This window comes from Oncorhynchus masou, chromosome 30 (assembly GCF_036934945.1).
Source record: "Oncorhynchus masou masou isolate Uvic2021 chromosome 30, UVic_Omas_1.1, whole genome shotgun sequence".
In the NCBI taxonomy this organism is placed as follows: Eukaryota; Metazoa; Chordata; class Actinopteri; order Salmoniformes; family Salmonidae; genus Oncorhynchus; species Oncorhynchus masou.
The window spans coordinates 71,080,467-71,096,904 of NC_088241.1; the positions used below are offsets into that span (position 1 = coordinate 71,080,467).

The 16,438-nt window shown below is 39.6% G+C and overlaps 1 protein-coding gene across 1 annotated transcript in view; it reads left to right on the top strand.

Moving 5' to 3' along the window:
• Positions 1–622: 622 nt before the first annotated feature.
• Positions 623–16,438, top strand: part of dlec1 (DLEC1 cilia and flagella associated protein) — a 197,118-nt gene continuing 181,302 nt past the window's right edge. The window contains exons 1-5 of the mRNA XM_064949696.1: positions 623–660; positions 771–863; positions 1,476–1,616; positions 15,197–15,353; positions 15,883–15,993. Of these exons, the coding sequence (XP_064805768.1) occupies positions 780–863; positions 1,476–1,616; positions 15,197–15,353; positions 15,883–15,993 (493 nt within the window). The 5' untranslated portion in view covers positions 623–660; positions 771–779. The remainder of the gene's footprint in view (positions 661–770; positions 864–1,475; positions 1,617–15,196; positions 15,354–15,882; positions 15,994–16,438) is intronic.

Consider the following 16,438-nt stretch of genomic DNA (forward strand, 5'->3'; position numbering starts at 1 on the left):
GAATATTCAGTTCGAAATGACTGCATAAAGCCTGCCTGATTGCGAAACTATTTGGATCAGTTATGGGGTTTTTCACGGCAGTTTAGTCTATAGGAATTATGATAAAGCGAGAGCGCAGAGGAAGTTGTTTCCGCGTGTGGCTTCCATGTTTTCAAATCGTTTGCAAATGAGGTGAATAGGAGAAGCAATTTCTGCCTATCTTCATACTGTTCTGTCTTTGCTGCCCTAAAGTAAGAGGCCCCTATTGCCAGCTAGAGAAGGTGAGCATGCCAGAACGTTTGCAGCATAGCAGGCATGCTGGATCCTGTTGGAAACCACAAAAGCAGCAGATGGCATGTTCTCAAGTGTGTCTTGATTCTGTAATAGTTGATTCCTGTAGAATTCTTGCACGTTTAATCAAGCAAATAGTATCACTGGACTATTTAGATTGGCAAAACTATTGTCATTTTTGACAGGTGAAAATATGACAGTAATAGTATTTGATAGAGTAAAGAATTTAGTGCACATTTAGAAATGTATTATTGACTTCAAATGAACGAGTTTTGGGTAAAACGCTCTGGCCCCTTTAAGAACCCCGGGCCGTTTCTATGGTTACTACTTGTACACAAAGAGCTGGCGGCAGAAGCTGGGAAGAAAAGTGCTACTTTCATACCTTGCCAGGTTTGTGAACCACACAATAGAATATTTACGCATGAATTATAGATTAATCATGTATGTTTTGTCGTTGACTTAATTAGGCTACTATACCTCACAACTGTTTGGCCCAACAGACGGCAACCATGCTTGAAGAATCTCAGCCAAGACCCCAAACAGGGTTAGACCCGTCCATGAACCGTCATCGACCTGCATCAGAAAAAACACAGGTTAGCACTAACTAACGATTTTATCATGCCAGTTTGATTCTTACAGTAACTAGGCTTTTTTTTAAACCATTTTTTTACCTAGTAAATTGACTGAGAACACATTTTCATTTACAGCAACGAACTGGGAAATAGTTACAGTGGAGAGAAATTAGATGATTAGGTGACCGTGTTGGTATGACGGCCAGATTGGGAATTTAGCCAGGACACAAGGGTTAACACCCCTACTATTATGATAAGTGCCATGGGATTTTTAATGACAACAGAGAGTCAAGACACCTGTTTAACGTTCCATCCGAAAGACAGCATCCTACACAGTGATTGGGGCAATGTCCCCAATCACTGCCCGGGGGCATTGTTTGGAGACCAGAGAAAATAGTGCCTCCTACTGGCCCTCCAACACCACTTCCAGCAGCATCTAGTCTCCTGTACAGCGACCGACCTGGACCAACCCTGCTTAGCTTCAGAGGCAAGCCAGCAGTGGGATGCAGAGTGGTCTGCTGCTGGCTAATTAGTAGGCCTAACAATGTGGTAATGTCAGTGTGTTTCATTCAAGAAGAGTCATTGACTAACGTTATAGGCCTAAGTCTAATGCTACGCTATATTTTCCAATAGGACATTTCACATTTATTGGCAAGCATCTTCAAGGATCTCTACACAACAGAGATTATTGGGAAAGACACAGTTGCCATTCTCACCAAGACAAGAAGAGGAGGCAACAACTACCATGACAAATATGTGGAGGATCTTCAACAGGTAGCTACCCATTCAACAACTACAAAATATAGCTAGCTAGCAATGTGCCCTCACTGCCCTGTGCAAACTGTGTGTGTGTCTGTGAGTGTGTGTGTGTGTTTGTGTGTGTGTGTTTGTGTTTGTGTGTGTGTGTTTGTGTGTGTGTGTGTGTTGACCTTCATCAGTTTCATTTACAGATAGAACATGAGGGTTAGACATTAGGGTTAGGGTTAGACATTAGGGTTAGACATTAGGGTTCAACATTAGGGTTAGACATTAGAATTCGACATTAGGGTTAGACATTAGGGTTAGGGTTAGACATTAGGGTTAGACGTTAGGGTTAGAAATTAGGGTTAGACATTAGCGTTAGTGTTAGACATTAGGGTTAGGCATTAGGGTTAGACATTAGGGTTAGACATTAGTGTTAGACATTAGGGTTAGTGTTAGACATTAGGATTAGACATTAGGATTATACATTAGGGTTAGACATTAGGGTTAGTATTAGACATTAGGGTTAGGCATTAGGGTTAGACATTAGGGTTAGACATTCGTGTTAGACATTAGGGTTAGTGTTAGACATTAGGATTAGACATTAGGGTTAGTGTTAGACATTAGGGTTCGACATTAGGGTTAGTGTTAGACATTAGGGTGAATCATTAGGTTTAGACATTAGGGTTAGACATTAGGGTTAGGGTTAGACATTAGGGTTAGTGTTAGACATTAGGGTTAGGCATTAGGGTTAGACATTAGGGTTAGGGTTAGACATTAGTGTTAGACATTAGGGTTAGTGTTAGACATTAGGATTAGACATTAGGATTATACATTAGGGTTAGACATTAGGGTTAGGTTTAGACATTAGGGTTAGAAATTAGGGTTAGACATTAGGGTTAGACATTAGGGTTAGGTTTAGATATTAGGGTTAGACATTAGTGTTAGACATTAGGGTTAGACATTAGGGTTGGTGTTAGACATTAGGGTTAGACATTAGTGTTAGTGTTAGACATTAGGGTTAGACATTACGGTTAGACATTAGGGTTAGACATTAGGGTTGGTGTTAGACATTAGGGTTGGTGTTAGACATCAGGGTTAGACATTACGGTTAGACATTAGGGTTAGACATTAGGGTTAGTGTTAGACATTAGGGTTAGACATTAGGGTTGGTGTTAGACATTAGGGTTAGACATTAGGGTTAGACATTAGTGTTAGACATTAGTGTTAGTGTTAGACATTAGGGTTAGACATTCCGGTTAGACATTAGGGTTAGACATTAGGGTTGGTGTTAGACATTAGGGTTAGACATTAGAGTTAGTGTTAGACATTAGGGTTGGTGTTAGACATCAGGGTTAGACATTACGGTTAGACATTAGGGTTAGACATTAGGGTTAGACATTAGTGTTAGACATTAGTGTTAGTGTTAGACATTAGGGTTAGACATTCCGGTTAGACATTAGGGTTAGACATTAGGGTTGGTGTTAGACATTAGGGTTAGACATTAGTGTTGGTGTTAGACATTAGCGTTGGTGTTAGACATCAGGGTTAGACATTACGGTTAGACATTAGGGTTAGACATTAGGGTTAGGGTTAGACATTAGGGTTAGACATTAGGGTTAGACATTAGGGTTAGACATTAGTGTTAGTGTTAGACATTAGGGTTAGACATTCCGGTTAGACATTAGGGTTAGACATTAGGGTTGGTGTTAGACATTAGGGTTAGACATTAGTGTTAGTGTTAGACATTAGGGTTGGTGTTAGACATCAGGGTTAGACATTACGGTTAGACATTAGGGTTAGACATTAGGGTTAGACATTAGGGTTAGATATTAGAGTTAGACATTAGTGTATTAGACGTTAGGGTTAGGGTTAGACAGTAGGGTTAGACATTAGGGTTAGTGTGAGACATTAGGGTTAGACATTAGTGTTAGTGTTAGACATTAGGTTTGGTGTTAGACATCAGGGTTAGACATTACGGTTAGACATTAGGGTTAGACATTAGGGTTAGACATTAGGGTTAGATATTAGAGTTAGACATTAGGGTTGGTGTTAGACATTAGGGTTAGACATTAGGGTTTGACATTAGGGTTAGACATTAGTGTATTAGACGTTAGGGTTAGGGTTAGACAGTAGGGTTAGACATTAGGGTTAGTGTGAGACATTAGGGTTAGACATTAGGGTTAGACATTAGGGTTAGACATTAGGGTTAGGTTTAGATATTAGGGTTAGACATTAGTGTTAGACATTAGGGTTAGACATTAGGGTTAGTGTTAGACATTAGGGTTAGACATTAGGGTTAGACATTAGGGTTGGTGTTAGACATTAGGGTTAGACATTAGTGTTAGTGTAAGACATTAGGGTTAGACATTACGGTTAGACATTAGGGTTAGACATTAGGGTTGGTGTTAGACATTAGGGTTGGTGTTAGACATCAGGGTTAGACATTAAGGTTAGACATTAGGGTTAGACATTAGGGTTAGTGTTAGACATTAGGGTTAGACATTAGGGTTGGTGTTAGACATTAGGGTTGGTGTTAGACATCAGGGTTAGACATTAAGGTTAGACATTAGGGTTAGACATTAGGGTTAGTGTTAGACATTAGGGTTAGACATTAGGGTTAGACATTAGGGTTGGTGTTAGACATTAGGGTTAGACATTAGGGTTAGACATTAGTGTTAGACATTAGTGTTAGTGTTAGACATTAGGGTTAGACATTCCGGTTAGACATTAGGGTTAGACATTTGGGTTGGTGTTAGACATTAGGGTTAGACATTAGTGTTAATGTTAGACATTAGGGTTAGTGTGAGACATTAGGGTTAGACATTAGAGTTAGTGTTAGACATTAGGGTTGGTGTTAGACATCAGGGTTAGACATTACGGTTAGACATTAGGGTTAGACATTAGGGTTAGACATTAGGGTTAGTGTTAGACATTAGGGTTAGACATTCCGGTTAGGGTTAGGGTTAGGGTTAGGGTTAGGGTTAGGGTTAGGGTTAGACATTAGGGTTAGACGTTAGGGTTAGAAATTAGGGTTAGACATTAGCGTTAGTGTTAGACATTAGGGTTAGGCATTAGGGTTAGACATTAGGGTTAGACATTAGTGTTAGACATTAGGGTTAGTGTTAGACATTAGGATTAGACATTAGGATTATACATTAGGGTTAGACATTAGGGTTAGTATTAGACATTAGGGTTAGGCATTAGGGTTAGACATTAGGGTTAGACATTCGTGTTAGACATTAGGGTTAGTGTTAGACATTAGGATTAGACATTAGGGTTAGTGTTAGACATTAGGGTTCGACATTAGGGTTAGTGTTAGACATTAGGGTGAATCATTAGGTTTAGACATTAGGGTTAGACATTAGGGTTAGGGTTAGACATTAGGGTTAGTGTTAGACATTAGGGTTAGGCATTAGGGTTAGACATTAGGGTTAGGGTTAGACATTAGTGTTAGACATTAGGGTTAGTGTTAGACATTAGGATTAGACATTAGGATTATACATTAGGGTTAGACATTAGGGTTAGGTTTAGACATTAGGGTTAGAAATTAGGGTTAGACATTAGGGTTAGACATTAGGGTTAGGTTTAGATATTAGGGTTAGACATTAGTGTTAGACATTAGGGTTAGACATTAGGGTTGGTGTTAGACATTAGGGTTAGACATTAGTGTTAGTGTTAGACATTAGGGTTAGACATTACGGTTAGACATTAGGGTTAGACATTAGGGTTGGTGTTAGACATTAGGGTTGGTGTTAGACATCAGGGTTAGACATTACGGTTAGACATTAGGGTTAGACATTAGGGTTAGTGTTAGACATTAGGGTTAGACATTAGGGTTAGACATTAGGGTTGGTGTTAGACATTAGGGTTAGACATTAGTGTTAGACATTAGTGTTAGTGTTAGACATTAGGGTTAGACATTCCGGTTAGACATTAGGGTTAGACATTAGGGTTGGTGTTAGACATTAGGGTTAGACATTAGAGTTAGTGTTAGACATTAGGGTTGGTGTTAGACATTAGGGTTGGTGTTAGACATCAGGGTTAGACATTACGGTTAGACATTAGGGTTAGACATTAGGGTTAGTGTTAGACATTAGGGTTAGACATTAGGGTTAGACATTAGGGTTAGACATTAGTGTTAGTGTTAGACATTAGGGTTAGACATTCCGGTTAGACATTAGGGTTAGACATTAGGGTTGGTGTTAGACATTAGGGTTAGACATTAGTGTTAGTGTTAGACATTAGGGTTGGTGTTAGACATCAGGGTTAGACATTACGGTTAGACATTAGGGTTAGACATTAGGGTTAGACATTAGGGTTAGATATTAGAGTTAGACATTAGTGTATTAGACGTTAGGGTTAGGGTTAGACAGTAGGGTTAGACATTAGGGTTAGTGTGAGACATTAGGGTTAGACATTAGTGTTAGTGTTAGACATTAGGTTTGGTGTTAGACATCAGGGTTAGACATTACGGTTAGACATTAGGGTTAGACATTAGGGTTAGACATTAGGGTTAGATATTAGAGTTAGACATTAGGGTTGGTGTTAGACATTAGGGTTAGACATTAGGGTTTGACATTAGGGTTAGACATTAGTGTATTAGACGTTAGGGTTAGGGTTAGACAGTAGGGTTAGACATTAGGGTTAGTGTGAGACATTAGGGTTAGACATTAGGGTTAGACATTAGGGTTAGACATTAGGGTTAGGTTTAGATATTAGGGTTAGACATTAGTGTTAGACATTAGGGTTAGACATTAGGGTTAGGTTTAGATATTAGGGTTAGACATTAGTGTTAGACATTAGGGTTAGACATTAGGGTTAGTGTTAGACATTAGGGTTAGACATTAGGGTTAGACATTAGGGTTGGTGTTAGACATTAGGGTTAGACATTAGTGTTAGTGTAAGACATTAGGGTTAGACATTACGGTTAGACATTAGGGTTAGACATTAGGGTTGGTGTTAGACATTAGGGTTGGTGTTAGACATCAGGGTTAGACATTAAGGTTAGACATTAGGGTTAGACATTAGGGTTAGTGTTAGACATTAGGGTTAGACATTAGGGTTGGTGTTAGACATTAGGGTTGGTGTTAGACATCAGGGTTAGACATTAAGGTTAGACATTAGGGTTAGACATTAGGGTTAGTGTTAGACATTAGGGTGAGACATTAGGGTTAGACATTAGGGTTGGTGTTAGACATTAGGGTTAGACATTAGGGTTAGACATTAGTGTTAGACATTAGTGTTAGTGTTAGACATTAGGGTTAGACATTCCGGTTAGACATTAGGGTTAGACATTAGGGTTGGTGTTAGACATTAGGGTTAGACATTAGTGTTAATGTTAGACATTAGGGTTAGTGTGAGACATTAGGGTTAGACATTAGGGTTAGACATTAGAGTTAGTGTTAGACATTAGGGTTGGTGTTAGACATCAGGGTTAGACATTAGTGTTAGTGTTAGACAATAGGATTAGACATTACAGTTAGACATTAGGGTTAGACATTAGTGTTGGTGTTAGACATTAGGGTTGGTGTTAGACATCAGGGTTAGACATTACGGTTAGACATTAGGGTTAGACATTAGGGTTAGACATTAGGGTTAGTGTTAGACATTAGGGTTAGACATTCCGGTTAGACATTAGGGTTAGACATTAGGGTTGGTGTTAGACATTAGGGTTAGACATTAGTGTTAATGTTAGACATTAGGGTTGGTGTTAGACATCAGGGTTAGACATTACGGTTAGACATTAGGGTTAGACATTAGGGTTAGATATTAGAGTTAGACATTAGGGTTGGTGTTAGACATTAGGGTTAGACATTAGGGTTAGACATTAGGGTTAGACATTAGTGTATTAGACGTTAGGGTTAGGGTTAGACAGTAGGGTTAGACATTAGGGTTAGACATTAGGGTTGGTGTTAGACATTAGGGTTAGACATTAGTGTTAGACATTAGGGTTAGACATTAGGGTTGGTGTTAGACATTAGGGTTAGACATTAGGGTTGGTGTTAGACATTAGGGTTAGACATTAGGGTTAGACATTAGGGTTAGACATTAGGGTTAGACATTAGTGTTAGACATTAGTGTTAGTGTTAGACATTAGGGTTAGACATTCCGGTTAGACATTAGGGTTAGACATTAGGGTTGGTGTTAGACATTAGGGTTAGACATTAGTGTTAGTGTTAGACATTAGGGTTGGTGTTAGGCATCAGGGTTAGACATTAGTGTTAGTGTTAGACAATAGGGTTAGACATTACAGTTAGACATTAGGGTTAGACATTAGTGTTGGTGTTAGACATTAGGGTTGGTGTTAGACATCAGGGTTAGACATTACGGTTAGACATTAGGGTTAGACATTAGGGTTAGTGTTAGACATTAGGGTTAGACATTAGGGTTAGACATTAGGGTTAGACATTAGTGTTAGTGTTAGACATTAGGGTTAGACATTCCGGTTAGACATTAGGGTTAGACATTAGGGTTGGTGTTAGACATTAGGGTTAGACATTAGTGTTAGTGTTAGACATTAGGGTTGGTGTTAGACATCAGGGTTAGACATTAGGGTTAGACATTAGGGTTAGACATTAGGGTTAGACATTAGGGTTAGACATTAGGGTTAGATATTAGAGTTAGACATTAGGGTTGGTGTTAGACATTAGAGTTAGACATTAGGGTTAGACATTAGGGTTAGTGTTAGACATTAGGGTTAGACATTACGGTTAGACATTAGGGTTAGACATTAGGGTTGGTGTTAGACATTAGGGTTAGACATTAGTGTTAGTGTTAGACATTAGGGTTGGTGTTAGACATCAGGGTTAGACATTACGGTTAGACATTAGGGTTAGTGTTAGACAATAGGGTTAGACATTAGGGTTAGTGTTAGACATTAGGGTGAATCATTAGGTTTAGACATTAGGGTTAGACATTAGGGTTAGGGTTAGACATTAGGGTTAGTGTTAGACATTAGGGTTAGGCATTAGGGTTAGACATTAGGGTTAGTGTTAGACATTAGGGTTAGGCATTAGGGTTAGACATTAGGGTTAGACATTAGCGTTAGACATTAGGGTTAGTGTTAGACATTAGGATTAGACATTAGGGTTAGACATTAGGGTTAGTGTTAGACATTAGGGTTCGACATTAGGGTTAGTGTTAGACATTAGGGTGAATCATTAGGTTTATACATTAGGGTTAGACATTAGGGTTAGGGTTAGACATTAGGGTTATTGTTAGACATTAGGGTTAGGCATTAGGGTTAGACATTAGGGTTAGGGTTAGACATTAGTGTTAGACATTAGGGTTAGTGTTAGACATTAGGATTAGACATTAGGATTATACATTAGGGTTAGACATTAGGGTTAGGTTTAGACATTAGGGTTAGAAATTAGGGTTAGACATTAGGGTTAGACATTAGGGTTAGACATTAGGGTTAGGTTTAGATATTAGGGTTAGACATTAGTGTTAGACATTAGGGTTAGACATTAGGGTTAGTGTTAGACATTAGGGTTAGACATTAGGGTTAGACATTAGGGTTGGTGTTAGACATTAGGGTTAGACATTAGTGTTAGTGTAAGACATTAGGGTTAGACATTACGGTTAGACATTAGGGTTAGACATTAGGGTTGGTGTTAGACATTAGGGTTGGTGTTAGACATCAGGGTTAGACATTAAGGTTAGACATTAGGGTTAGACATTAGGGTTAGTGTTAGACATTAGGGTTAGACATTAGGGTTAGACATTAGGGTCGGTGTTAGACATTAGGGTTAGACATTAGGGTTAGACATTAGGGTTAGACATTAGTGTTAGACATTAGTGTTAGTGTTAGACATTAGGGTTAGACATTCCGGTTAGACATTAGGGTTAGACATTAGGGTTGGTGTTAGACATTAGGGTTAGACATTAGTGTTAATGTTAGACATTAGGGTTAGTGTGAGACATTAGGGTTAGACATTAGGGTTAGACATTAGAGTTAGTGTTAGACATTAGGGTTGGTGTTAGACATCAGGGTTAGACATTAGTGTTAGTGTTAGACAATAGGATTAGACATTACAGTTAGACATTAGGGTTAGACATTAGTGTTGGTGTTAGACATTAGGGTTGGTGTTAGACATCAGGGTTAGACATTACGGTTAGACATTAGGGTTAGACATTAGGGTTAGACATTAGGGTTAGACATTAGGGTTAGACATTAGTGTTAGTGTTAGACATTAGGGTTAGACATTCCGGTTAGACATTAGGGTTAGACATTAGGGTTGGTGTTAGACATTAGGGTTAGACATTAGTGTTAATGTTAGACATTATGGTTGGTGTTAGACATCAGGTTTAGACATTACGGTTAGACATTAGGGTTAGACATTAGGGTTAGACATTAGGGTTAGATATTAGAGTTAGACATTAGGGTTGGTGTTAGACATTAGGGTTAGACATTAGGGTTAGACATTAGTGTATTAGATGTTAGGGTTAGGGTTAGACAGTAGGGTTAGACATTAGGGTTAGACATTAGGGTTAGACATTAGGGTTGGTGTTAGACATTAGGGTTAGACATTAGTGTTAGACATTAGGGTTAGACATTAGGGTTAGACATTAGGGTTAGACATTAGGGTTGGTGTTAGACATTAGGGTTAGACATTAGGGTTGGTGTTAGACATTAGGGTTAGACATTAGGGTTAGACATTAGGGTTAGACATTAGGGTTAGACATTAGTGTTAGACATTAGTGTTAGTGTTAGACATTAGGGTTAGACATTCCGGTTAGACATTAGGGTTAGACATTAGGGTTGGTGTTAGACATTAGGGTTAGACATTAGTGTTAGTGTTAGACATTAGGGTTGGTGTTAGACATCAGGGTTAGACATTAGGGTTAGACATTAGGGTTAGACATTAGGGTTAGACATTAGGGTTAGACATTAGGGTTAGATATTAGAGTTAGACATTAGGGTTGGTGTTAGACATTAGAGTTAGACATTAGGGTTAGACATTAGGGTTAGACATTAGTGTATTAGACGTTAGGGTTAGGGTTAGACAGTAGGGTTAGACATTAGGGTTAGTGTGAGACATTAGGGTTAGACATTAGGGTTAGACATTAGGGTTGGTGTTAGACATTAGGGTTAGACATTAGGGTTAGACATTAGTGTTAGTGTTAGACATTAGGGTTAGACATTACGGTTAGACATTAGGGTTAGACATTAGGGTTGGTGTTAGACATTAGGGTTAGACATTAGTGTTAGTGTTAGACATTAGGGTTGGTGTTAGACATCAGGGTTAGACATTACGGTTAGACATTAGGGTTAGTGTTAGACAATAGGGTTAGACATTAGGGTTAGTGTTAGACATTAGGGTGAATCATTAGGTTTAGACATTAGGGTTAGACATTAGGGTTAGGGTTAGACATTAGGGTTAGTGTTAGACATTAGGGTTAGGCATTAGGGTTAGACATTAGGGTTAGTGTTAGACATTAGGGTTAGGCATTAGGGTTAGACATTAGCGTTAGACATTAGGGTTAGTGTTAGACATTAGGATTAGACATTAGGGTTAGACATTAGGGTTAGGGTTAGGGTTAGACATTAGGGTTAGATATTAGAGTTAGACATTAGGGTTGGTGTTAGACATTAGAGTTAGACATTAGGGTTAGACATTAGGGTTAGACATTAGTGTATTAGACGTTAGGGTTAGGGTTAGACAGTAGGGTTAGACATTAGGGTTGGTGTTAGACATTAGGGTTAGACATTAGGGTTAGACATTAGTGTTAGTGTTAGACATTAGGGTTAGACATTACGGTTAGACATTAGGGTTAGACATTAGGGTTGGTGTTAGACATTAGGGTTAGACATTAGTGTTAGTGTTAGACATTAGGGTTGGTGTTAGACATCAGGGTTAGACATTACGGTTAGACATTAGGGTTAGTGTTAGACAATAGGGTTAGACATTAGGGTTAGTGTTAGACATTAGGGTGAATCATTAGGTTTAGACATTAGGGTTAGACATTAGGGTTAGGGTTAGACATTAGGGTTAGTGTTAGACATTAGGGTTAGGCATTAGGGTTAGACATTAGGGTTAGTGTTAGACATTAGGGTTAGGCATTAGGGTTAGACATTAGCGTTAGACATTAGGGTTAGTGTTAGACATTAGGATTAGACATTAGGGTTAGACATTAGGGTTAGTGTTAGACATTAGGGTTCGACATTAGGGTTAGTGTTAGACATTAGGGTGAATCATTAGGTTTATACATTAGGGTTAGACATTAGGGTTAGGGTTAGACATTAGGGTTATTGTTAGACATTAGGGTTAGGCATTAGGGTTAGACATTAGTGTTAGGGTTAGACATTAGTGTTAGACATTAGGGTTAGTGTTAGACATTAGGATTAGACATTAGGATTATACATTAGGGTTAGACATTAGGGTTAGGTTTAGAAATTAGGGTTAGACATTAGGGTTAGACATTAGGGTTAGACATTAGGGTTAGGTTTAGATATTAGGGTTAGACATTAGTGTTAGACATTAGGGTTAGACATTAGGGTTAGTGTTAGACATTAGGGTTAGACATTAGGGTTAGACATTAGGGTTGGTGTTAGACATTAGGGTTAGACATTAGTGTTAGTGTTAGACATTAGGGTTGGTGTTAGACATCAGGGTTAGACATTACGGTTAGACATTAGGGTTAGACATTAGGGTTAGACATTAGGGTTAGATATTAGAGTTAGACATTAGTGTATTAGACGTTAGGGTTAGGGTTAGACAGTAGGGTTAGACATTAGGGTTAGTGTGAGACATTAGGGTTAGACATTAGTGTTAGTGTTAGACATTAGGTTTGGTGTTAGACATCAGGGTTAGACATTACGGTTAGACATTAGGGTTAGACATTAGGGTTAGACATTAGGGTTAGATATTAGAGTTAGACATTAGGGTTGGTGTTAGACATTAGGGTTAGACATTAGGGTTTGACATTAGGGTTAGACATTAGTGTATTAGACGTTAGGGTTAGGGTTAGACAGTAGGGTTAGACATTAGGGTTAGTGTGAGACATTAGGGTTAGACATTAGGGTTAGACATTAGGGTTAGACATTAGGGTTAGGTTTAGATATTAGGGTTAGACATTAGTGTTAGACATTAGGGTTAGACATTAGGGTTAGGTTTAGATATTAGGGTTAGACATTAGTGTTAGACATTAGGGTTAGACATTAGGGTTAGTGTTAGACATTAGGGTTAGACATTAGGGTTAGACATTAGGGTTGGTGTTAGACATTAGGGTTAGACATTAGTGTTAGTGTAAGACATTAGGGTTAGACATTACGGTTAGACATTAGGGTTAGACATTAGGGTTGGTGTTAGACATTAGGGTTGGTGTTAGACATCAGGGTTAGACATTAAGGTTAGACATTAGGGTTAGACATTAGGGTTAGTGTTAGACATTAGGGTTAGACATTAGGGTTAGACATTAGGGTTGGTGTTAGACATTAGGGTTAGACATTAGGGTTAGACATTAGTGTTAGACATTAGTGTTAGTGTTAGACATTAGGGTTAGACATTCCGGTTAGACATTAGGGTTAGACATTAGGGTTGGTGTTAGACATTAGGGTTAGACATTAGTGTTAATGTTAGACATTAGGGTTAGTGTGAGACATTAGGGTTAGACATTAGAGTTAGTGTTAGACATTAGGGTTGGTGTTAGACATCAGGGTTAGACATTAGTGTTAGTGTTAGACAATAGGATTAGACATTACAGTTAGACATTAGGGTTAGACATTAGTGTTGGTGTTAGACATTAGGGTTGGTGTTAGACATCAGGGTTAGACATTACGGTTAGACATTAGGGTTAGACATTAGGGTTAGACATTAGGGTTAGACATTAGGGTTAGACATTAGTGTTAGTGTTAGACATTAGGGTTAGACATTCCGGTTAGACATTAGGGTTGGTGTTAGACATTAGGGTTAGACATTAGTGTTAATGTTAGACATTAGGGTTGGTGTTAGACATCAGGGTTAGACATTACGGTTAGACATTAGGGTTAGACATTAGGGTTAGATATTAGAGTTAGACATTAGGGTTGGTGTTAGACATTAGGGTTAGACATTAGCGTTAGACATTAGTGTATTAGACGTTAGGGTTAGGGTTAGACAGTAGGGTTAGACATTAGGTTTAGACATTAGGGTTAGACATTAGGGTTGGTGTTAGACATTAGGGTTAGACATTAGGGTTAGACATTAGTGTTAGTGTTAGACATTAGGGTTAGACATTACGGTTAGACATTAGGGTTAGAAAGTAGGGTTGGTGTTAGACATTAGGGTTAGACATTAGGGTTGGTGTTAGACATTAGGGTTAGACATTAGGGTTAGACATTAGGGTTAGACATTAGGGTTAGACATTAGTGTTAGTGTTAGACATTAGGGTTAGACATTCCGGTTAGACATTAGGGTTAGACATTAGGGTTGGTGTTAGACATTAGGGTTAGACATTAGTGTTAGTGTTAGACATTAGGGTTGGTGTTAGGCATCAGGGTTAGACATTAGTGTTAGTGTTAGACAATAGGGTTAGACATTACAGTTAGACATTAGGGTTAGACATTAGTGTTGGTGTTAGACATTAGGGTTGGTGTTAGACATCAGGGTTAGACATTACGGTTAGACATTAGGGTTAGACATTAGGGTTAGTGTTAGACATTAGGGTTAGACATTAGGGTTAGACATTAGGGTTAGACATTAGTGTTAGTGTTAGACATTAGGGTTAGACATTCCGGTTTGACATTAGGGTTAGACATTAGGGTTGGTGTTAGACATTAGGGTTAGACATTAGTGTTAGTGTTAGACATTAGGGTTGGTGTTAGACATCAGGGTTAGACATTAGGGTTAGACATTAGGGTTAGACATTAGGGTTAGACATTAGGGTTAGATATTAGAGTTAGACATTAGGGTTGGTGTTAGACATTAGGGTTAGACATTAGGGTTAGACATTAGGGTTAGACATTAGTGTATTAGACGTTAGGGTTAGGGTTAGACAGTAGGGTTAGACATTAGGGTTAGTTTGAGACATTAGGGTTAGACATTAGGGTTAGACATTAGTGTTGGTGTTAGACATTAGGGTTAGACATTAGGGTTAGACATTAGTGTTAGTGTTAGACATTAGGGTTAGACATTACGGTTAGACATTAGGGTTAGACATTAGGGTTGGTGTTAGACATTAGGGTTAGACATTAGTGTTAGTGTTAGACATTAGGGTTGGTGTTAGACATCAGGGTTAGACATTACGGTTAGACATTAGGGTTAGTGTTAGACAATAGGGTTAGACATTAGGGTTAGACATTTGGGTTAGACATTAGGGTTAGACATCAGGGTTAGACATTAGGGTTAGCTGTGTGGTTAATTAGACTATATGACTTTGTGGCTAGTGAGGGTTAGGGTTAGTGCCAGCTTTTGACCACCCTGCAGAGCTGCCTCCAGAACAAGATTCACGAACCTGCATTTGGCGCATCAGTGCAACCAATGAACATTAAGTAAGGGAAATGGGATGCCTAGTCCAACTGAATATATTCAACTGAAATGTGTCTTCTGCATTTAACCCAACCCCTCTGAATAAAGGTCCCTGTGTTTGTGTTTTTCTACATAACTTTTCACTGCTTGAGCCTCCAGGTCCATTCAGAGTACAGCCGTCGGATGCGTGATGCTGACATGTTGGAGAACCACATCATTCAGGCTCGGGTCCAGGCCACGGCCACAGAGAGCAGGGCCCACACCAAGGTGGTGGAGGAGGTGGGAGAGGCCTACCAACAGCTGGGTCTGCCTCCAGGTACACTGGTCTGGATCACTCTTTAATGCTGCTGTATCACTAGCCTCTAGGAGCTAGGGTATTACGAACTGTACTGTGGGACGCCTTGTGAAGAGATCACTGCAATAAGCCTTGTGAGGAGATCACTGCAATACACCTTGTGCTTTGTGAAGAGATCACTGCAATAAGCCTTGTGCTTTGTGAAGAGATCACTACAATAAGCCTTGTGTTTTGTGAAGAGATCACTGCAATAAGCCTTGTGAATAGATCACTGCAATACACCTTGTGCTTTGTGAAGAGATCACTGCAATACGCCTTGTGCTTTGTAAAGAGATCACTGCAATAAGCCCTGTGCTTTGTAAAGAGATCACTGCAATAAGCCTTGTGCTTTGTAAAGAGATCACTGCAATAAGCCTTTTGCTTTGTGAAGAGATCACTGCAATACGCCTTGTGCTTTGTGAAGAGATCACTGCAATAAGCCTTGTGTTTTGTGAAGAGATCACTGCAATAAGCCTTGCCACCTAAAATAAGTGTGTGTTTGTTTTCTCAGTCAGGTGGACCTTCATGTGGTGTGTTGACAACGGCCTTCTGAAGAGTAACAACTTGATCTGTCCAGAAGACTACATCACAGGACTGAACCCGCTCATCAAAGCCCCCAGAGGTACAGTAGTATGCCCCTCAAAGCCCCCCAGAGGTACAGTAGTATGCCCCTCAAAGCCCCCCAGAGGTACAGTAGTATGCCCCTCAAAGCCCCCCAGAGGTACAGTAGTATGCCCCTCAAAGCCCCCAGAGGTACAGTAGTATGCCCCTCAAAGCCCCCAGAGGTACAGTAGTATGCCCCTCAAAGCCCCCAGAGGTACAGTAGTATGCCCCTCAAAGCCCCCAGGGTACAGTAGTATGCCCCTCAAAGCCCCCAGAGGTACAGTAGTATGCCCCTCAAAGCCCCCAGAGGTACAGTAGTATGCCCCTCAAAGCCCCCAGAGGTACAGTAGTATGCCCCTCAAAGCCCCCAGAGGTACAGTAGTATGCCCCTCAAAGCCCCCAGAGGTACAGTAGTATGCCCCTCAAAGCCCCCAGAGGTACAGTAGTATGCCCCTCCCTCAAAG